The sequence below is a fragment of the Calonectris borealis genome, unplaced genomic scaffold (assembly GCF_964195595.1).
Source record: "Calonectris borealis unplaced genomic scaffold, bCalBor7.hap1.2 HAP1_SCAFFOLD_66, whole genome shotgun sequence".
NCBI classification, from domain to species: Eukaryota; Metazoa; Chordata; class Aves; order Procellariiformes; family Procellariidae; genus Calonectris; species Calonectris borealis.
Window position 1 is genome coordinate 246,005 of NW_027441471.1, and position 23,354 is coordinate 269,358.

Here is a 23,354-nt window from a genome sequence, read left to right on the forward strand (position 1 = left end):
TCACTACTTTCAGGTAGTTGTAGAGCGCGATGAGGTCTCCCCTCAACCTCCTCTTCTCCAGGCTAAACAACCCCAGTTCCCTCAGTCGCTCCTCATAAGGCTTGTGCTCCAGGCCCTTCACCAGCTTCGTTGCCCTCCTCTGGACACGCTCCAGCACCTCCATGTCCTTCTTGTAGTGAGGGGCCCAAAACTGAACACAGTATTCGATGTGCGGCCTCATCAGTGCCGAGTACAGGGGCACGATCACCTCTGCTGGCCACACTATTTCTGATACAGGCCAGGATGCCTGTTTTGCCTGACTTCCTCTTTGTTGACGTGCATCACTCCTGATCTTGGAGGCGGTGATCCTTGAGTATTAACCATCTTTCTTGGGCCCCTCTTCCCTCCAGGGCTTTATCCCATGGCACTCTACCAAGCAGATCCCTCAAGAGGCCAATGTCTGCTCTCCTCAAGTCCAGGGTACTGAGCTTGCTGTGCGCCCTCCTCGGTGCCCTAAGGATCTTGAACTCCACCATTTCATGGTCACTGCAGCCAAGGCTGCCCTTGAGCTTCACATTCCCCATCAGCCCCTCCTTGTTGGTGAGAAAAACATAGCACCTCTCCTCGTTGGCTCCTCTATCACTTGGAGAAGGAAGTTATCATCGACGCATTCCAGAAACATCCCTGATTGCTTATACCCTGCCATGTTGTCCCTGCAACGGATATCGAGGTGGTTGAAGTCCCCCATGAGGACCAGGGCTTGTGAACGTGAGGCTGTTTCTATCTGTCTATAGAGGGCCTCATCTGCTCGGTCTTCTGGTCGGGTGACCTGTAGCAGACCCCCACCATAATGTCACCTGTCCCTGACCTCCCTTTAATCCTGACCCATAAGCTCTCATCGGCTCCTCATCCATCGCCAGGCGGAGCTCCATGCTGGTCATTGACATAGAGGGCGACACCCCCTCCTCATCTCCTCTGCCTGTCCTTCCTAAAAAGCCTGTATCCCTCCATCCCAACACTCCAATCACAGGAGCCATCCCACCACATTTCCCTTATGCCAATAAGATTGTAGTCCTGCAGGCGTGTGCACGTCTCTAACTCCTCTTGTTTATTCCCCATGCTACGTGCGTTTGCATAGAGGCATTTAAGTTGGGCCCCCGATGAAGCTGTCTTACTGGCTGGAGTTCCTCTGTGCTGCTCTTCAGGTGCAGAGTCCCTTCCCATCGCTCCCAGGGCTCTGTAATCCTTCTTGATAGCCCTCAGACTACTCCTGGCTGAGGCACTGGTGCCCACGTGAAACAACAGCAGTGGATAATAGTGGATTGTAGGAGGCTTGGAAACCTCTTGGTGACATCCCTTATATGAGTCCCTGGTAAGCAGCAAACCTCTCTAGAGGTGGGGAATCATCAACTGCGGATCAGGTCAGCTGTGACTTTGTAGAGCTGAAACCTGAAAACCTCCAAAGATGGAGAGCACAGAGAGTCTCTGGGTGTCCTGCTGCACTGCAGCATCACCCTCCTAGCCAGTCTTTCCTGAGGCCCAGTCTGAAGCCCCCAGGAAGAAGCCTTGTGGCTGTTGTTTCTGCCATAGCATCTACCATTGCAGAAGAGCTTGGCTCCACCACCTCTCCAGGCAGGTGTCACCTGCTTTTAGACTGCCCTGTGCCTCCCCTTCAGCAGACTAAAGAGGCCCAGTTGCCTCAGCCTCTGCACACAGCTCATGTGCTTTAGGCTCCTAAGCCCATGGTAACGGACTTCCTCTGGACCTTCTCCAGTTTCTCCATCCTCCTTTCAAGATGGGAAACCCATGGGCTCCTATGGCGTCCACCAGAACACCCATGCCCTTCTCCTCAGAACAATCCTCAGCCAGTCAGGTCCAGATGGTCCAGATGCACGAGGTTCTTCTGACCAGGTGCAGACCTTGCCCCCTTCACCTTCAGGAGGTTTCTGTTGGCCAAGTCCCCATGTGTGTCGAGGTCCCTCTGGACTGAAACTCCAGCATGTCAGCAGTTAAGGTTTGTGGGTCAGTGTCTCAAACAGGGTAACAATATGGGGAATTGCAGGACACTACAAGGACTGAAAGAGAATGATGTGTTCAATGTAGCTGCTACCCAAGGTTGAAAACGTCCACAGCAACCATCTCAGAAATGCCAAAACAGGGAACGAAACAAGAAATGCACGGCCAATGGGGAAATGTTTAAGAGGGTAGGCTGTTCGTTTTGGAGGGTATTAGAATAAGAAAAGAGAAGCACTTGTAATTTCAAGGAATGAAAAGAGAAGCAAAGGATGCTGTTGGCCGCCTTTGGTGATGGCTTCCGTTTTGCCTAATAAAACCCAAGGACCACCAGAGCCTTTCCCGCAGAGCTGCTACCCAGCCACACAGCCCCTGGCCTCGGTCATTGCACGGGATTGGTGCACCTCAAGGTAGGACTTCAGATTTGTGTTTATTGGACATCATGATGTTACTTTTTGTGAATCCCTCTGGCCTGTCTTTGTCCTTCGGGATGGCAGGCCTGCCCTCCAGTGCAGTGTCTGCTCTCCTCAATATGGTGTCCATCTGCAAATGCGATGAAAAAGCACTCGCTCATCTCCTCCAGGTCATTAAAAGCACGTTAAAGAGGGCAAGTGGCAGGACAGACCCCTGCAGGACCCTACGAGCTCGATGCCTCCAGGCAGAGTACTACGCATTGATCACGTCCCTCTGAGCCAGACCATCCATCTGGTTATTTACCCATCTACTTATCCACCCATGAAGACCATAATGTCCAAACTTAGGCACACGAATATTGTGGGGGGTAATGTTGAAAACTTCACTGACTTCCAGGTTAAAAGACAACCACTGGTCTCCCTGTGTCCAGCAGTCCTGTCCTTTCATCACAGAAAGCAAAGAGGATGGCGAGAGACAAGCTAAATCCAGTAAATCCAGTCACCTTCTCTTTCAGACCCCCAGAAATGGGATCTGAGGGAACACGATCTGGGGCACAGCCTTCCGCTCCTCTGCACATCCTTGGGGCAGTTTTGAAAGGTGCGTGCAAGGTTTGGGTGCTGCGAGTCACCAGGGAATCCCCACAGACACCACCACCTTTGAAAGATGATGGAGAGTGGCTTCACTGTGACCTTGGGCTGCTCTCTCAGCTCCCTGGGATGCCGCCCCTCCTGTCCCCTCGACTGGTAAGGATTGCGTTGGCTCAAGTGATCCCTGACTTGATCCCCATGCACCGCTGCTTGATCTCCTCCAGAGTCCTGCCCCGAGTCCCAGAGGCCTGGCAGACCTTGCTGGGGAAGACTGAGGCAAAGAGGACACAGAGAACCTCAGATCTATCTGCTCCTGCTCTCACCACATTCAGCAGTGGCCACACAGCATCTTTGTTTCTTCTTTAACTGTGCCTGAAGCAGTGAGCGCTCCTGATGGTGCCCTGCAATGGCCTTTCAAGTTCAGAGGGAGTTTTGATCTGGAGCCTTGCTGAGCTTGGAGGATGCTGTCCTTGAAGAGCAGCTGTCCTGAGCTCTGCAACCATGTCACAGCTCTGTCTCCTCAGGAGCAGCTCCAGCTCTTCCTGCCTGTGGCCCTGGCTGAGGCCATTGCTGCACATTTGGGCTGAAGCCCTGCAGCTGTGGAAGCAGGCAAGCTCGTCCCTGCCCTAAGGAAACCTGGTCCCAAGCGCCCAAGACCCCCTGTGTGCAAAGGCTTTGCTTCAGAGCAGAGACGTGGCGTGGACAACAGAGAGCTGAATGTCTGTCGAGTCCTAGGACTACAAAGCCACACTGAAATGCCTATTTCATTCACGTGAGGATATCCCCCAGCTTGGAGAAATTAGGTCCTTGCTTGTCACCTTCCTGGGAGTCCTGTCTAATGCTGGGACAAAGAAAGGGGATTCTCATGGCCAAGTCTTTTCCTGAGAGGAGAAGGAAGTGCCTCTGCGCAGCTGAGGGAGGGAAGATCAGGGATGACTTCAGGCTGTTTCCCAGCAGGTTCCCCTGGAGCCGCAGGGACCCCTCGAGGGAGCCGCGAGGGGCAGAGCAAGTGCTGCCTTGGGCTGGTCCTCTGCTGCTGAGCTGGGCCGGGCTCCTGGAAGGAGGGAGCTCCTGGCAAGTGGGCAGTGCTGCAGAGAGACAGCTCTGCCCAGGAGCAGCTCCTCTGCAAAGCGCAGCAGGGCTGAGGGCACTGCCTGCAGGCACCGAGGGGAGGGAGCGAGGCAGAGAGAGCGTAAAGGCAGTCTGGAGTGGGAGGATGCTGAGAGCTCACTGCGGGGAGAGATCTTCACAGCCCTCTACATGGTAAGTGCCTGGGTGCAGGACAATGTAGCTGCTGTTCCTGGAGGGATATCCAAAAGCTGGTACATGCCACAGCAACTATGATCTTTCAGGAGGACTCTCTCAGCTTCCCTGCTGTAGAGGAGGAGGAGGTGCTGCAGAGCAGGGCTTCCCTGCTGCACCGTCAGAAGGAGAGGGCATGACGGCTGCCTTCTCCCGGGCACTGCTCCAGGGGGTGAAGGCGTGTGTGCAGGCAGGGGTGGCCAGGGCTGTCCTTCCGAGCAGGGTCCCTGCACCCCAGGGGGCTGTGCACCAGGGCAGGGACTCTGCCGCCTGCCAGGCTCAGCACTCAGCCTGCCCGGGGAGCTCCCCACGATGCTGTGGGGAGAAGCTGTGGGTGGAAGGAGTGAGCCCCGGCAGGGCACGGTCCTTCTGCTGTCCAGAGAGTGCAGCGTGGGTCAGGGCTGCTCAGGCTTCTCCATCACCCGGAGGACATTTGCAGAGGGTCATGTTAAAGATGGGTGTCGAGGTAGGGGATTACCTGAAAGGGAAGAAGTGTGTGCTTTGAGTTTTCTCCCCTGGCTTGGCTGGGTGGGCAGTGGGAGATGGGAATTGATTGCTCTGCTCTGGAGTAGGCAATGAGACCCCAGTTCTCGTTAGGACTTGCCTGAGCTGCTCCTTAGCCCCTGCACACACCGAGATGTCCCTGGGCAGTGCCCTGCTGCCAGGAGGTGTCTGCAGGGCAGAGCTGAGCACGCAGCAAGGCGGATGGGCTCTGTGAGCATGAAGAGGGAGGAGCCGTGAGGGCAGAGAAACAGGTCCTGGCCCAGAAGAGCTCCAGGCAGCAGAGCCAAGGGCAGCGAGGAAGAGAGAACTGCTCCCAGAAAGGCCATGGGAGGAGGGGTTCAGGCACCTCCCTGCCATCCCCTGCAGTGCAGATGCTTTCCCTGGAGCAACCCCCTGCTCTCCTCACTCACACAGCAGAGCCTCTGCCCTTCATGTCATGGAGACTTGGCCATGAGTTGCCTTCCCAGCAGCCTGACCACCAAAGAGGAGAAAAACTCAAGTCTCTGACTGTGTCTCCTTCCCCTGCCTCCCTTGGCAGGGGAACTTTGGCACGTTCTCCTCTTCTCCTTGCCACCCTTGTTCTTACCGTGGCACTCAATGCTGTGGGGGGGTGAGGATTCAAGTGCAGCTCAGACACCAACGCTGTGTCTACTGTCATGCCCGTCTGTCCGTGGAGGAAAAGCATCCAACTCGCACCCTGTTAACCTTTGGGGCTCTGGGTACTGCAGGGTGTGCGGCTGGCACACATCTCACCCTCCTTCCAGGACACATGAAATTTAGACAGTTGAGTCTTTCCTTGGGAGGTCCTGCTGGGCTGCAGGCTGCCCGCCAGTAGGGCAAAGCTCTCCTGGGGCATCTCTATGTCATGCAGGAGACCCATGGAGAAGATACCTCGGTGCTAAGGCCATTGAAATGCTGCTGGGTGGCTGTATGTGGGCAGCTGTAAGGAGCCCTCTGTGTCCGTGGTTGGGAGGGGAGAGCTGAGATCCTCCTCAGGTACGATGGGGTGAGGGCTTTGGAGATGTGCACTCAGAACGTAGATTCCTCTGCTCCCAGCAGTGTCCGGTTTCTTTTGGGGGGAACACGCCAGTGCCAGAATCCTCCAGCTGAAAGAGCTGCCAGCACAGGGCAGCTGAGATCAGGGCTGATGGACAGAGCGGCTGTCCTCACTCTGCACTGAGGGACAGTCCCTTTGCCTCTCAGGACCCACACGATTTCACTTGCAGTGCAGCAGAAATGCCCAGGATCTCTGCATTAGAAACACTGCTCAGCTGTGGTGGGGCAACCAGACCAGAAGGCACAAACCAAAACCCCCACAGCTCTGCTCTGCAGGCAGGTGAATTGGCAGCGACAATGCTGAGAAGCTCTTTGGTATCACGAGTGGATTTAATCTGAGATCACCCCATGTTCCTGTTTACCTATTGCTGTGAGGCAGGACTGACTCCTCCAGAGCCCAGAGCAGAGCCTGCGGCTCCCTGGGGCACCCTCAGCCAGCACCAACCAGAGCTCGTGCAAGGGACCTGCCAAAGGTCTTCCTGAATGGAGAGAGATGTTTTTGGGGAGGTCCTATGAGAAATGGCTTTGATTTTGCTCAGAGAAGTCTCTCCTAACTTGTCACTGTTTTTCCCTCTTGGACAGTCCCCCATGCCCAGAGGCAGCAGATGTCCAACACCAGCTCCATCACCCAGTTCCTCCTCCTGGAGTTCACTGACACGCGGGAGCTGCAGCTCTTGCACTTCTGGCTCTTCCTGGGCATCTACCTGGCTGCCCTGCTGGGCAACGGCCTCATCATCACCGCCATAGCCTGCGACCACCGCCTCCACACCCCCATGTACTTCTTCCTCCTCAACCTCTCTGTCCTTGATCTGGGCTCCATCTCCACCACTGTCCCTAAATCCATGGTCAATTCCCTCTGGAACACCAGGGCCATCTCCTACTTGGGATGTACTACTCAAGTCTTTTGGTTTCTCTTTTTAGTTGTAGCATAGTATTATATTCTCACCATCATGGCCTATGACCGCTATGTTGCCATCTGCCAACCCCTGCACTATGGGACCCTCCTGGGCAGCAGAGCTTGTGTCCACATGGCAGCAGCTGCCTGGGGCAGCGGGTTTCTCACTGGTCTGCTGCACACTGCCAATACATTTTCACTGCCCCTCTGCAAGGGCAATGCTGTGGACCAGTTCTTCTGTGAAATCCCCCAGATCCTCAAGCTCTCCTGCTCACACACCTACCTCAGGGAAGTTGGGCTTCTTGTGGTTACCCTTTCATTAGGATTTGGGTTTTTTATTTTCATTGTGCTGTCCTACGTGCAGATCTTCAGGGCTGTGCTGAGGATCCCCCATGAGCAGGGACGGCACAAAGCTTTTTCCACGTGCCTCCCTCACCTGGCCGTGGTCTCCCTGTTTTCCAGCACTGCTGTGTTCGCTAACCTTAAGCCCCCCTCCATCTCCTCCCCATCACTGGATCTGGTGGTGACAGTTCTGTACTCAGTGGTACCTCCAGCAGTCAACCCCCTCATCTACAGCATGAGGAACTAGGAGCTCAAGGACGCACTGAAGAAGCTGATTCAATCCGTGGTCTCTCAGCAGCAGTAATCTGCCCACGTCTCTTTGCAGGTGATTTCCAATGTAGCTGGGGAACCTCCTGTGCTTTGGGCATTTACCTGTGATAATTCTGTTTCTCCAGGAATGTCTGCATGCACTCCACTTCTCCACAGGCACAAAGCCAATCTGACTGACCTAGAGCTCTTTACACATGTGTCTGGCCCAAAGGTACAGCTGGCCTCCCGTGTCACATCTCTGTAATAATAGGGGGTTTCCTCAGTGCCGGTGTCTGGAGGTTGGGCTCTTCTTCCAAAGCTGAGGTCAGGAACAGGCTGAAGAAATTGGCCCCACGAGGCCGTGCTGCTGTGCTTGGGTTCTCCATGGGCTGACGGGAGGAGGGCATGGGGCGATGTGTTAGGGAATGGGCCTGGAGCGAGCTTTCACTGGTGGCCTCCCTATTCGGCCTCTTCCAACCCTGGCCGCTCTCCACAGGTTTATGGGTGAGTTTTGCTGCATGGCCATTTCCCTCCTCCTGCTGGGCTCAGTGCCTGCCCTGGGGGAATGGCCAGCCCTGCTCGACCTCTCTCCTCCTCCAGACCCTGCCAGGCCCCGGAGCAGGGATGTCTGCGAAACCCCCCATGGGATGCGCATAGGCCTGGGTAGGTTCCAGGACCTGGGGGAGGCTGTCTCAAGTAGGAGGAACAGCAGGGGGACAGGGCACAAAGGGATGTCATGGGCATCATGCGAGAGAAACTGTTCCTCACCCTCAATACACCCTTTCTCATGCTGTGCCTGCACAGTGGGACCGTGGGACCATGTGTGGGACAGCGGGGCTGGGCCAGCACAGGACAGGGCACTGCCAGGGGCAGTGAAGCAGCTGCCGGGGGGTGACCACCTGGAGTTGGTGGCTGCAAGAAAAGTCAAGAGCAAAGAGAAGAGCTTCAACTGCTGTGTTAGAGACCAAGGCTGAACAAGAGCAATGCAGGGCTGCTGCTGAACGAGGACGGTGACCTAATAAACAGCAGACACCAATGGGGCTGAGGGACTCAATGCCTTCTTTGCCTGAGTCTCTACTGAAAAGGTCTCCCAGGCCTCTGTGCTCAGTGAAGAGGTTCAAGGAGGAGGAGAGCACGTATTGGCAGGAACTTCATGGAATCCCAGGAGGACAAATGGCAGTTTGTGCCCCTGCAGAGGACTCACCCTGGCAATGGCACAAGCTGGGGGCTGCCAGGCCGGGAGCAGCCCTGTGGGAAAGGTCTTTGTGGGCAGGGAGCTGGAGAGGAGGCAGCCGTGTGCCCTGGCTGCAAGGGAGGCCACCAGCATCCTGGGCTGGACGACTAGAGCATGGCCAGGAGGTTGAGGGAAGGGATTCTCTGGAATACTCCATCCAGACTTCAGATCCCCAATTCAGGAAAGATATTGGCAAGCTGGAGTGGGGTTAGCGAAGGGTCCTCAGGACAGCTGGGGACTGGAGCCCTTTGGTGGTGAGGAGAGGCTGAGGGAGCTGGGCTTGTGCAGCCTGGAGAAGGGAAGGCTGAGGGGGACCTCATCCCAGCCTGCCAGTACCTACGAGGACGATATGGAGAATACAGAGCCAGGCTCTTCAGCATCATGTGAGGACAAAAGACAATGGGAGGGAAATGAGAGAGGAGAGGTTCAGCGAGGAGATAAGGAAAACTCTGTTCCCTATGAGCTCAGCCAAGTGCTGGAACAGGTCACCCTGAGAGGTTGTGCATTCTCTGTCCTTGGGGTTTTCAATCTCAATCAAGCCTTGAACAACGTGGTCTGACCCTGTTTCTGACAGGTTGGCCTGCAGACTTCCTGAGGTCCCTTCAACCTCCGTTCTCTTATGATCCTGTGAAGTTGGGCCCTGTTTGTAACTGGAGCAGAGCAGATGTTGTCCTCCACCCAAACCTCCACTGTTTGGGTGGTTCCTGCTACAGTAATTCCTATAACATGCAACTCAAATCATGGGTTACAACAATTTAAAGGTAGATCCATTACAGTCTCCATCCCTGATCTCCTTGGGCCACGTTATAGGCTTTGATATTGCAATGAACACCTCCCCTTGCTCCTAGCCTAGCTAACAACAGGGGGTTCCTGCTCTAGTAATTCCCTTAACATGCAACTCAAATCCCAGGTTACAACAATTTGAAGGCATTTCCATTACAGTCTCCACCCCTGGACCCTTTGGACTAGACCATCGGGTTCAACATTGCAATGACCTCCTCCCCTTGCCCCTGCTCCGGCTTGGACTTATCCACAGACTGCAGTCCCTTAGGGGTGTACCTGCTCCAAGGGGAGCCTTATCTATGAGCCACAGTCCCAGCTGTGTCGCCTCCTAACTTCTTGTGCAAACCCAGCCTACTCGCTGGTGGGGTGGGGTGAGAAGAAGAAAAGGCCATGACTCTGTGTAAGCACCGCTCAGCAATAATGAACACAGCTCTGTGTTTCCAGCACAAATCCAAAACATAGCCCCATACCAGCTACTCTGAAGAAAATTGACTTTATCCCAGCCAAAACCAGCACAGTCCATTTGTGGACCTTAAAATTGAAAGGGACCAGTTGTATCAGTTGCATGTTCACAAGGCCATGGGGCCTTTTGGCATTCATCTCAGAGTAATGAAGGATCTAGCAGATGTTCGGAATAAATTTTTTAAGATGTGGGTGGTGAGACACCGGAACAGGTTATCCAGAGAGGTGGTAGACGCCCCTTCCCTGGAAACATCCAAGGTCAGGTTGGGCAGGGATCTGAGCATCCTGATCTAGTTGAAGTTCTCCCTGCTCACAGCAGGGGGGTTGCACTAGATGACCTTTAAAGGTCACTTCCAACCCAAACCATGCTATAATCCTATGACAAGTCCATGGGGCCAGAAGGGTTTAATCCCAGAGTACTGAATGAGCCAGTGGATGTCACGGCAGGACCCCTCTCGATCACCTACCAAAGGTCTGGGGAGCCTGGGGAGGTCCCCACTGACTGGCAGCTACCCAACATAATTCCAACGTACGCAAGAAGGGCGAGAGGGAAGACCCAGGAAACGACAGACCTCTTGGTCTGACCTCAGTACCTGGAAAAACCATGGAGAAGATCATAATATAAATTGCTGTGCTGGTTTTGGCTGGGATAGAGTTAATTTTCTTCAGAGTAGCTGGTATGGGGCTGTGTTTTGGATTTGTGCTGGAAACGGTGTGGATAACACAGGGCTGTTTTCGTTCCTGCTGAGCAGTGCTTACACAGCGTCAAGGCCTTTTCTGCTCCTCACCCCACCCCACCAGGGAGTGGGCTGGGGGTGCACAAGAAGGTGGGAGGGGACACAGGCGGGACAGCTGACCCCAACTGACCAAAGGGATATCCCATGCCGTATGATGTCATGCTCAGCAATAAACCTAGGGGGGAGGTTGGCGGGGAGTCCACTGCCTGGGCGCTGGTCGGTTGGTGGTGAGCAATTGAATCATAGAATCATAGAATCATAGAATCATAGAATCATACAGGTTGGAAAAGACCTCTAAGATCATCGTGTCCAACCGTCAACCCAACACCACCATGCCCACTACACCATGTCCCTAAGGGCCTCATCTATACGTCTTTTAAATACTTCCAGGGATGGTGACTCCACCACTTCCCTGGGCAGCCTGTTCCAAGGCCTGACCACTCTTTCAGTAAAGAAATTTCTCCTAATGTTCAATCTAAACCTCCCTTGGCGCAACTTGAGACCATTTCCTCTTGTCCTATCGCTAGTTACTTGGCAGAAGAGACCAACACCCACCTCGCTACAACCTCCTTTCAGGTAGTTGTAGAGTGCGATGAGGTCTCCCCTCAGCCTCCTCTTCTCCAGGCTAAACAACCCCAGTTCCCTCAGCTGCTCCTCATAAGGCTTGTGCTCCGGGCCCTTCACCAGCTTCGTTGCCCTTCTCTGGACACGCTCCAGCACCTCCATGTCCTTCTTGTAGTGAGGGGCCCAGAACTGAACACAGTATTCGAGGTGCGGCCTCACCAGTGCCAAGTACAGGGGCACGATCACCTCCCTACTCCTGCTGGCCACACTATTTCTGATACAGGCCAGGATGCCGTTGGCCTTCTTGGCCACCTGGGCACACTGCCGGCTCATGTTCAGCCGGCTGTCAATCAGCACCCCTAGGTCCTTTTTCTCTGGGCAGCTTTCCAGCCACTCTTCCCCAAGCCTGTAGCGTTGCCTGGGGTTGTTGTGGCCAAAGTGCAGGACCCGGCACTTGGCCTTGTTGAATCTCATACAGTTGGCCTCAGCCCATCGATCCAGCCTGTCCAGGTCCCTCTGCAGAGCCTTCCTACCCTCGAGTAGATCAACACTCCCGCCCAGCTTGGTGTCGTCTGCAAACTTACTGAGGGAGCACTCGATCCCCTCGTCCAGATCGTTGATAAAGATATTGAACAGGACCGGCCCCAGTGCTGAGCCCTGGGGAACACCGCTCGTGACCGGCCGCCAACTGGATTTAACTCCGTTCACCACAACTCTCTGGGCTCGGCTGTCCAGCCAGTTTTTTACCCAGCGAAGAGTGCACCTGTCTAGGCCATGAGCCACCAGCTTCTCTAGGAGAATGCTGTGGGAGACAGTGTCAAAGGCTTTACTGAAGTCCAAGTAGACCACATCCACTGCCTTTCCCTCATCCACTAGGCGGGTCACCTGGTCATAGAAGGAGATCAGGTTGGTCAAGCAGGACCTGCCTTCCATGAACCCGTGCTGGCTGGGCCTGATCCCCTGGTTGTCCCGCACATGGCTCGTGAGCACCCTCAAAACCAACCGCTCCATGATCTTCCCCGGCACCGAGGTCAGGCTGACCGGTCTGTAGTTTCCCGGATCCTCCCTCCGGCCCTTCTTGTAGATGGGAGTCACATTGGCGAGCCTCCAGTCGTCCGGGACCTCCCCAGTTAACCAGGTCTGCTGGTAAATGATGGAGAGCAGCTCGGCAAGCTCCTCTGCCAGCTCCCTCAGTACCCTCGGGTGGATCCCATTCGGCCCCATAGACTTGTGAACGTCCAGGTGGCGTAGCAGGTCATTAACTTCATCCTCTTGAATTATGGGGGGTTTATCCTGCTCATCGTCCATGTCTTCCAGCTCAGGGGGCTGAGTACCTTGAGGATAACTGCTCTGACTACTAAAGACTGAGGCAAAGAAGGTGTTGAGTACCTCAGCCTTTTCCTCGTCCTTGGTGGCAACGTTCCCCCCCGTTTTGGCCCCGTGGTGGCAACGTTCCCCCCCCGTTGATGCAAGTTTTCATTTGCATCACTTGTCTTTTCTGGGTTTTATTTTACTCTCTCTTTATTGTTTTATTGTTTTCCTTAAAAATTTATTTTTATTACTATTGTTATTATTTCTTTCTTTTAATGATTAAACTGCTTTTACCTCAACCCACGAGTTTTCTCACTTTTACACTTCCCATTCTCTCCCCCATCCCACCACAGGGACTTAGTGAGTGGCTGTGTGGGGCTCAGTTGCCGACTGGGGTTAAACCATGACAAGTGATTATTTTAAAAATTGTGGGAAGGCAATGCGTGCCCTCAAGACTTCTCTGCTACTGAACGTAGAGAGGAGAAGGGAGAGATCCAAGGCAAGAACCAGCTGTTCTGCAGGAATTTTAGCAGCATCAGTGCAATGACAGGCTTTTAAAAATAAGCATAAATCTGTACAGAAAAATGGTTCAATGACATGAAAGGAGTATGGAATGGTTTAGTTTATTGTGTATTAGCACTGAGTATGACCAGTGGCTCAGCAAGAGCTCTGCACTGTTGAGAGAGAGGGCAGTTCTTGAAGTGCTGATCTCTTCTGATGCACAACATGCCAGTTGCAATGGTGTACGTTAGGTAGAAAGAGAGGAAACCTGCTCCGAAGGAGATGACGTAACTTACTGAAGGAGGAGAGGTGTTTATTCCAGATAAAGCACTACAGAGTTTTAGATAGGGCTGTTACAAAATTTTCCATAAGCAACATCCGATTCTGACGTCCCCTGCAGCAAGATTTTAGAGGTTGTTTCTGTTTTCTTAGTGCCACTAGAAAAGAGTGACAGATATAGTTCAGTGCCATGAAGGGAATCTTCATAGCACTGGGGGTGTTTTTCTATAAAAATGGATATTTATCAATTTGTTTTGATGTATGAAAGTCATATGGTTTAGTTTTTGGTAGTGCTGTGAGGAGCAGGGAGTTGGATGATCCTTATGGGTGCCTTCCAACTTGAGATATTCTAGGATTCTAGGATTGTGGGTGCCATGGAAAGGCATTTAAAGGACAATGCAATCATCAGGCACAGTCAGCATGGGTTCACAAAGGGAAGGTCCTGTTTAACCAATCCGATATCCTTCTATGATAAGGTCACCTGCCTCGTGGATGAAGGACAGGCGGTGGATGTCGTTTTTCTGGATGTCGGAAAGGCTTTTGATACCGTCCCTCACAGCATCCTTCTGGGCAAGTTGTCCAGCCGTGAGATGAGGGGGTTCCCGGAACACTCACGGGTGAAGAACCGGCTGGACGGCAGGGCTCAAAGTGTCGCAGTGAATGGGGCTGCATCTGGCTGGCAGCTGGTCACCAGTGGTGTTCCTCAGGGCTCCATCCTGGGACCAGATCTATACGTTTATCAATGTTCAATGTATTTCTCAATGATCTGGAGGCAGGAGTGGAATCCGTTGTTAGCAAGTTTGCTGATGATCCCACAATGGGAGGTGCTGTTGACTCTCTCGAGGGACGAGAGGCCTTGCCGAGGGATCCGGCTCCATTGGAGCATTGAGCAGTCATCCTGAAGGGCATGACATTCAACGAGTCCAATTGCCGGGATCTGCACCCGGGACGGAGTAACGCTCCGGACACAAGTACAGATTGGGAGGGGAGTGGCTGGAGAGCAGCCCTGCAGAAAGGGGCCTGGGGGTGCTGGTTGGCAGCAGGCTCCATGTGAGTCTCAGCCTGGGCTTGCCCCACAGCAGTGCCTGCTGCAGGGTGCTGCAGAGCTCTGGGCACTCCCACCACAGCCCCAGCCTCTCGGAAGGACCCAGAAGCTCCTGGGGGTGGGGAGGGGCTCTCATCCTCCCCATCAGTCCCAGGGCTCGAGGCCAGCAATGGCCCAAGGAATTGGTTCCGTCACTCTTGGGGTGCTGTTGTGTCCTTTCCAGAAGAGCCCCCACACAGCCGGTGCCACCCCCACCCCCAGGTCCAGTGGCACAGGAGCTGCCCCAAGTTGGTGAACAGAAAAACCTCTTTCTCCTGCTTCTTGCCTTCTTTCTGACCCACGCGTGGTGCTCCACTCTTCTCCAGGGAAACCCCTGCTCCACAGAGAGCCTTTCCCCAGGGGAGAGTGTCTGTGCTGGCCTGGCCAGTTGTTGCTGGCTCCCTCCCCTGAGGTGCCCACAGGGCCCGGAGCTGGTGCTGCTGCTCTGCAGAGCTGCCCTGGCACCATGGGCTGACTCCATCCTGGCCATGCTGGTGCGGGAGTGAAGCAGATCTGGCCAGACTGGCATCACTGCCCCTGACAGGTTTCTCCCATGGCTCTGGGCTGTGATACTCCGAGAAATCACAGGGCCTTTCAGCTCTTTCAGGATGTGTTCAGGTGTGTCACTGGATCCAGCCCATGGCTCCTCACTGAAGATGATGTGAATCACTCTTCAGGCTGCCTTCCTCGTACCTTATGTGTCTCCACTGCCTCTCTGGCATTGCAGAGCCCCATTGGGCTGTGCATCCTGCAGGATAGCCCTTTTCCTTTGGGTGACTCCACTTTTGGGGAAGTTTTGGAAACCTCCATTCACTTTCTACCCCGAGGCACCCAGTGACCCAGAGATGCCCTGTGCTCTCCTGGTGGGTTCAGATCTCCCTGTGCTCTCCTGCTGGGTTCAGGCTCACTCCAGCCCTCATTCCCTCACACATCAAGCCATGCCCTTGTCCCCCTAAGCCAATGCAGCACCCAACAGCAGGGCCTTTTCGCCTGCAATTCCCTGAGTGTATTCTGCACTCCACTGTGGAAAGAAGAGCCCAAGCTGCACACGCTGCACGCAGGCAATCCCCTTTATTTACAGACATGCCACAAAGGAGGCCAGCATTAGCGCAGTGATAGACTCATGGAGAGAAGGCCTTTGGGCCAGACAGACTGGCTTCAGCCTCTTGAGAAGGAGGATGAAAGCAAACATTTCTGAACAAACACGATTATAACCAGTACAATGCCCAAAGGACACAAGTTGCCTGAGATCACTTGGAGAAACCTTGTGAAGAGAGATGGGCAGCTTATTTCTGCTGAAATACTACTTCTCGAATCAGGTTCTTCAGGGCATCCTTGAGTTCCTTGTTCCTCATGCTGTAGATGATGGGGTTCACTGCTGGAGGTACCAAGGAGTACAGAACTGTCACCACCAGATCTAGGGATGGGGAACAGATGGAGGGAGGCTTCAGGTAGGCAAATATGCCAGTGCTGACAAACAGGGACACCACAGCCAGGTGAGGGATGCACGTGGAAAAGGCTTTGTGTCGTCCCTGCTCAGAGGGGATCCTCAGCACAGCCCTGAAGATCTGCACGTAGGACAGCACAATGAAAATAAAAAACCCAAATCCTAATGAAAGGGTAACCACAAGAAGCCCAACTTCCCTGAGGTAGGTGTGTGAGCAGGAGAGCTTGAGGATCTGGGGGATTTCACAGAAGAACTGGTCCACAGCATTGCCCTTGCAGAGGGGCAGTGAAAATGTATTGGCAGTGTGCAGCAGAGCAGTGAGAAACCCACTGCCCCAGGCAGCTGCTGCCATGTGGACACAAGCTCTGCTGCCCAGGAGGGTCCCGTAGTGCAGGGGTTGGCAGATGGCAACATAACGGTCATAGGCCATGATGGTGAGAGTATAATACTCTGCCACTAACAAGAAGGCAAACATAAAGACCTGGGCAGCACATCCCGAGTAGGAGATGGCCCTGGTGTCCCAGAGGGAATTGGCCATGGATTTGGGAACAGTGGTGGAGATGCAGCCCAGATCAAGGATAGAGAGGTTGAGGAGGAAGAAGTACATGGGGGTGTGGAGGCGGTGGTCGCAGGCTATGGCGGTGATGATGAGGCCGTTGCCCAGCAGGGCAGCCAGGTAGATGCCCAGGAAGAGCCAGAAGTGCAAGAGCTGCAGCTCCCGCGTGTCTGCGAAGGCCAGGAGGAGGAAGTGGGTGATGGAGCTGGTGTTGGACATCTGCTGCCTCTGGGCATGGGGGACTGTCCAAGAGGGAAAAGACAGTGACAAGTTAGGAGAGACTTCTCTGAGCAAAATCAAAGCCATTTCTCATAGGACACCCCCAAACTGTCTCTCTCCGTTCAGGAAGACCTTTGGCAGGTCCCTTGCACGAGCTCTGGTTGGTGCTGGCTGAGGGTGCCCCAGGGAGCCGCAGGCTCTGCTGTGGGCTCTGGAGGAGTCAGTCCTGCCCCGCAGCAATAGGGAAACAGGAACACGGGGTGATCTGAGATTAAATCCACTCGTGATATCAAAGAGTTTCTCAGCATTGTTGCTGCCAATTCACCTGCCTGCAGAGCAGAGCTGTGGGGGTTTTGGTTTGTGTCTTCTGGTCTGGTTGCCCCACCACAGCTGAGCAGTGTTTCTAATACAGAAATCCTGGGCATTTCTGCTGCACTGCAAGTGAAATCGTGTGGGTCCTGAGAGGCAAAGGGACTGTCCCTCAGTGCAGAGTGAGGACAGCCGCTCTGTCCATCAGCCCTGAGCTCAGCTGCCCTGTGCTGGCCGCTCTTTCAGCTGGAGGACTATGGCACTCGCGTGTTCCCCCCAAAAGAAACCGGACACTGCTGGGAGCAGAGGAATCCACGTTCTGAGTACACATCTCCAAAGTCCTCACCCCATCGTACCTGAGGAGGATTTCAGCTCTCCCCTCCCAACCACGGACACAGAGGGCTCCTCACAGCTGCCCACATACAGCCACCCAGCAGCATTTCAATGGCCTTAGCACCGAGGTGTCTTCTCCATGGGGCTCCTGCATGACATAGAGATGCCCCGGGAGAGCTTTGTCCTACTGGAGGGCAGCCTGCAGCCCAGCAGGACCTCCCAAGGAAAGACTCAACTGTCCTAAATTTGGCGTGTCCTGGAAGGAGGGAGAGATGTGTGCCAGCCACACATGAAGGGCAGAGGCTCTGCTGTGTGAGTGAGGAGAGCAGGGGGTTGCTCCAGGGAAAGCATCTGCACTGCAGGGGATGGCAGGGAGGTGCCTGAACCCCTCCTCCCATGGCCTTTCTGGGAGCAGTTCTCTCTTCCTCGCTGCCCATGGCTCTGCTGCCTGGAGCTCTTCTGGGCCAGGACCTGTTTCTCTGCCCTCACCTCTCCTCCCTCTTCATGCTCACAGAGCCCATCCGCCCTGCTGCGTGCTCAGCTCTGCCCTGCAGACACCTCCTGGCAGCAGGGCACTGCCCAGGGACATCTCGGTGTGTGCAGGGGCTAAGGAGCAGCTCAGGCAAGTCCTAACGAGAACTGGGGTCTCATTGCCTTCTCCAGAGCAGAGCAATCAATTCCCATCTCCCACTGCGCACCCGGCCAACCCAGGGGAGAAAACTCAAAGCACACACTTCTTCCCTTTCAGGTAATCCCCTACCTCGACACCCATCTTTAACATGACCCTCTGCAAATGTCCTCCGGGTGATGGAGAAGCCTGAGCAGCCCTGACCCACGCTGCACCCTCTGGACAGCAGAAGGACCGTGCCCTGGTGGGGCTCACTCCTTCCACCCACAGCTTCTCCCCACAGCATCGTGGAGAGCTCCCCGGGCAGGCTGAGTGCTGACCCTGGCAGGCAGCAGAGTCCCTGCCCTGGTGCTCAGCCCCCTGGGGTGCAGGGACCCTGCTCGGAAGGACAGCCCTGGCCCCCCCTGCCTGCACACACGCCTTCACACCCTGGAGCAGTGCCCGGGAGAAGGCAGTCGTCATGCCCTCTCCTTCTGACGGTGCAGCAGGGAAGCCCTGCTCTGCAGCACCTCCTCCTCCTCTACAGCAGGGAAGCTGTGAGAGTCCTCCTGAAAGATCATAGTTGCTGTGGTATGTACCAGCTTTTGGATATCCCTCCAGGAACACCAGCTACATTGTCCTGCACCCAGGGACTTACCATGTAGAGGGCTGTGAAGATCTCTCCGCGCAGTGAGCTCTCAGCATCCTCCCACTCCAGACTGCCTTTACGCTCTCTCTGCCTCGCTCCCTCCCCTCGGTGCCTGCAGGCAGTGCCCTCAGCCCTGCTGCGCTTTGCAGAGGAGCTGCTCCTGGGCAGAGCTGTCTCTCTGCAGCACTGCCCACTTGCCAGGAGCTCCCTCCTTCCAGGAGCCCGGCCCAGCTCAGCAGCAGAGGACCAGCCCAAGGCAGCACTTGCTCTGCCCCTCGGGGCTCCCTCGAGGGGTCCCTGCGGCTCCAGGGGAACCTGCTGGGAAACAGCCTGAAGTCATCCCTGATCTTCCCTCCCTCAGCTGTGCAGAGACACTTACTTCTCCTCTCAGGAAAAGACTTGGCCATGAGAATCCCCTTTCTTTGTCTCAGCATCAGACAGGACTCCCAGGAAGGTGACAAGCAAAGACCTAATTTCTCCAAGCTGGGAGATATCCTTACTTGAATGAAATAGGCATTTCAGTGTGGCTTTGTAGTCCTAGGGCTCGAAAGACATTCAGCTCTCTGTTGTCCACGCCATGTCTCTGCTCTGAAGCAAAGCCTTTGCACACAGGGGGTCTTGGGCGCTTGGGACCAGGTTTCCTTAGGGCAGGGACGAGCTTGCCTGCTTCCACAGCTGCAGGGCTTCAGCCCAAACGTGCAGCAATGGCCTCAGCCAGGGCCACAGGCAGGAAGAGCTGGAGCTGTTCCTGAGGAGACAGAGCTGTGACATGGTTGCAGAGCTCAGGACAGCTGCTCTTCAAGGACAGCATCCTCCAAGCTCAGCAAGGCTCCAGATCAAAACTCCCTCTGAACTTGAAAGGCCATTGCAGGGCACCAGAAGGAGCGTTCACTACTTCAGAAACAGTTAAAGAAGAAACAAAGGTGCTGTGTGACCACTGCTGAATGTGGTGAGAGCAGGAGTACATAGATCTATAGTTTAACAGAAACTCAAAAGAAATGGAACAGGCACTTATAGCCTTCACTTTCTGGTATTGGCTTTTTGTGGAGACTACAGTTACTGAACTGTGCACTACAGTTTGTATCCCTATCATCATTAGAGTCCAGGTTTCAAATGCTTTTATTTCAGCTATTGAAACAAATATTACCTTAAAGGGCAGGACATCAACAAAATACCTTAATTTATAAGGCTGAGGGAGGAAGGAAGATTTGATCTAGCTTTTGCAACAAGATTTACAGCTAAGTGAGATCCTCCTTACACCAATGAGAGTACCAAACATTGAAATAAATAGAACTATTTCATTTAGAGGAAAGTTTAGATTTCAAACTTGCCAAACTGTTAGCAGAGTCAGAAAAATGAATGATATATTAATTTTGAGGACAATCTCTTCTTTATTATGAAGTATCTTAGAATCATAGAATCATTAACGTTGGAAAAGACCTGTAAGATCGAGTCGAACCGTCAGCCCAACACCACCATGCCCACTGCACCATGTCCCTAAGCGCCTCATCTACACGTCTTTTAAATACCTCCAGGGATGGTGACTCCACCACTTCCCTGGGCAGCCTGTTCCAAGGCCTGACCACTCTTTCAGTAAAGAAATTTCTCCTAATGTCCAATCTAAAGCTCCCTTGGCGCAACTTGAGGCCATTTCCTCTTATCCCATCGCTGTTACTTGGGAGAAGAGACCAACACCCACCTCACTACAATCTCCTTTCAGGGAGTTGTAGAACGCGATGAGGTCTCCCCTCAGCCTCCTCTTCTCCAGGCTAAACAACCCCAATTCCCTCAGCCGCTCCTCATAAGACTTGTGCTCCAGGCCCTTCACCACCTTCATTGCCCTCCTCTGGACACGCTCCAGCACCTCAATGTCCTTCTTGTAGTGAGGGGCCCAAAACTGAACACAGTAGTCGAGGTGCGGCCTCACCAGTGCCCAGTACAGGGGCACGATCACCTCCCTACTCCTGCTGGCCACACTAGTTCTGATACAGGCCAGGATGCCGTTGGCCTTCTTGGCCACCTGGGCACACTGCCGACTCATGTTCAGCTGTTTACCAGCACCCCCAGGTCCTTTTCCTCTGGGCAGCTTTCCAGCCACTCTTCCCCAAGCCTGTAGCGTTGCCTGGGGTTGTTGTGACCCAAGTGCAGGACCCGGCACTTGTTAAACCTCATACAGTTGACCTCAGCCCATCGATCCAGCCTGTCCAGGTCCCTCTGCAGAGCCTTCCTACCCTCCAGCAGATCAACTCCCCCCACCCAATTTGGTCTCCTCTGTAAACTTACTGAGGGAGCACTCGATCCCCTCATCCAGATCATTGATAAAGATATTGAACAGGACCGGCCCCAGCACTGAGCCTTGGGGAACACCGCTCGTGACCGGCCGCCAACTAGATTTAACTCCGTTCACCACAACTCTCTGGGCTCGGCCGCCCAGCCAGTTTTTTACCCAGCAAAGAGTGCACCTGTCTAAGCTGTGAGCCGCCAGCTTCTCTAGGAGAATGCTGTGGGAGACAGTGTCAAAGGCTTTACTGAAGTCCAGGTAGACCACATCCACAGCCTTTCCCTCCTCCACAAGGCGGGTCACCTGGTCATAGAAGGAGATCAGGTTGGTCAAGCAGGACCTGCCTTCCATGAACCCGTGCTGGCTGGGCCTGATCCCCTGGTTGTCCCACACATGGCTCGTGAGCACCCTCAAGATGAACCGCTCCATAATTTTCCCCGGCACCGAGGTCAGACTGACCGGCCTGTAGTTCCCCGGATCCTCCTTCCAGCCCTTCTTATAGATGGGCGTCACATTGGCGAGCCTCCAGTCATCCGGGACCTCCCCAGTTAACCAGGACTGCTGGTAAATGATGGAGAGTGGCTCGGCAAGCTCCTCCGCCAGTTCCCTCAGTACCCTCGGGTGGATCCCATCCGGCCCCATAGACTTGTGAACGTCCAGGTGGCATAGCAGGTCATGAACTTCATCCTCTTGAATTATGGGGGGTTTATCCTGCTCATCGTCCTTGTCTTCCATCTCAGGGGGCTGAGTACCCTGAGGATAACTGCTCTGACTATTAAAGAGTGAGGCAAAGAAGGCAGTCAGTACCTCAGTCTTATCCTAGTCCTTGGTGGCAACGTTCCCCCCCACATCCAATAGAGGATGGAGATTCTCCTTGGCTCTCCTTTTGTCATTAATATACTTGTAAAAGCATTTTTTGTTGTCTCTCACGACAGTGGCCGGGTTGAGTTCTAGCCGGGCTTTTGCCTTTCTAATTTCCACTCTGCACGACCTAACGCGATCCCTGTACTCTTCCTGAGTTGCCTGCCCCTTTTTCCACAAGTGATAAACTCTCCTTTTTTTCCTGAGTCCCACCCAGAGCTCCCCATTCAGCCAGGCCGGTCGTCTTCCCCGCCCGTTCTTCTTGCGGCACATGGGGACAGCCCGCTCCTGCGCCTTTAAGACTTCTTTCTTGAAGAACGTCCAGCCTTCTTGGACTCCTTTGCCCTTCAGGACTGTCTCCCAAGGGACCCTCTCGACCAGCGTCCTGAGCAGGCCCAAGTCCACCCTCCGGAAGTCCATGGGAGCGGTTTTGCTGGCCCCCCTCCTTACTTCACCAAGTATTGAGAATTTCATGGTCGCTACGCCCAAGCCGGCCTCTGACCACCACATCTCCCACCAGTCCTTCTCTGTTTGTGAACAGCAGGTCAAGCGAGGCACCTCCCCTAGTGGGCTCGCTTACCAGCTGCGTCAGGAAGTTATCATCTTCCACACACTCCAGAACCTCCTCGACTGTTTCCTCTCTGCCGTGCGGTATTTCCAGCAGACGTCTGGAAAGTTGAAGTCCCCCACGAGAACAAGGGCTAGCGACTGGGAGACTTCTGCGAGCCTCTGGTAGAATTTTTCGTCTGCCTCCTCGTCCTGGCTAGGTGGTCTATAACAGACTCCCAGCAGGATATCTGCCTTGTTGGCCTTCCCCCTCATCCTTACCCACAAGCACTCGAACTCGTCATCACTACCATTGAGCTCTAGACAGTCGAAGCACTCCCTAACATACAGGGCTACCCCACCGCCTCTCCTTCCTCGCCTGTCCCTTCTGAAGAGCTTATAGCCATCCATTGCAGCACTCCAATCGTGAGACTCATCCCACCATGTTTCTGTGATGGCGACTAAGTCATAGCTACCCCGCTGCACAATGGCTTCCAGCTCCTCCTCATGTTTGCCGCCCATGCTGCGTGCATTGGTGTAGATGCACTTGAGCTGGGCTGCCGATTTCTCCCCCGACATTGGTGTGCCGCCCCTAGGCTCTTCTCTAGTGAGCCTGGTTTTATCCCCTTCCCCCTTCGAACCTCCTTTAAAGCCCTCTCGATGAGCTCCGCCAACTCACACGTGAGAATCCTTTTCCCCCTGTGAGACAGCTGAACTCCGTCCGTCGCCAGCAGCCCCGGTGCCGTGTAAACCTCCCCGTGGTCAAATTCTGCTGATGGCACCAGCCCCTGAGCCACGTGTTGATCCGATGAGTTTTCTGTTCCCTTCAGTATTCCTTCCTGCCACTGAAGGGATCGAGGAAAACACCACCTGTGCTCCCGATCCTCCCACCAGTCGCCCCAGCGCCCTGAAGTCCCTTTTGATCGCTTCGGGACTTCTCTCTGCACCCTCCTCACTGCCAGCCTGTATAACCAGTAGCGGGTAGTGATCGGAGGGCTGTACCAGACTGGGGAGCTTCCTAGTAATGTCCTTAACCCGGGCCCCAGGGAGGCAGCAGTCTTCCCTTTGGGATGGGTCTGGCCGACAAATTGGGCCCTCCGTCTCCCTCAGAAGGGAATCACCTAGGACAATTACCCTCCTTTTTTTCTTAGCGGAGGCAGTCGTCATGCGTGGGGCTGACTGCCTCACCTTGGGCAACCCCCTGGATGGGCCTTCATCTGCGTCCTCGTTTGTCTGGCCCTCAAGTTCCA

At 54.4% G+C, this 23,354-nt stretch overlaps 1 protein-coding gene and 1 pseudogene across 1 annotated transcript; one reads left to right on the forward strand and one right to left on the reverse strand.

The window, feature by feature from the left end:
• The first annotated feature begins 6,805 nt into the window (after nucleotides 1–6,805).
• Nucleotides 6,806–7,339, forward strand: LOC142076579 (olfactory receptor 14J1-like). The gene has a single exon (XM_075138872.1). The coding sequence runs from the start codon at nucleotides 6,806–6,808 to the stop codon at nucleotides 7,337–7,339; it is 534 nt and encodes a 177-aa protein (XP_074994973.1).
• Nucleotides 7,340–15,582: 8,243 nt separating this feature from the next.
• On the reverse strand, nucleotides 15,583–16,612 carry LOC142076555 (olfactory receptor 14C36-like; annotated as a pseudogene).
• Nucleotides 16,613–23,354: the final 6,742 nt, after the last annotated feature.

Bases quoted from the DNA above. Each gene is read 5' to 3' on its own strand.
- LOC142076579 (XM_075138872.1), top strand. From the start codon at position 6,806: ATGGCCTATGACCGCTATGTTGCCATCTGCCAACCCCTGCACTATGGG.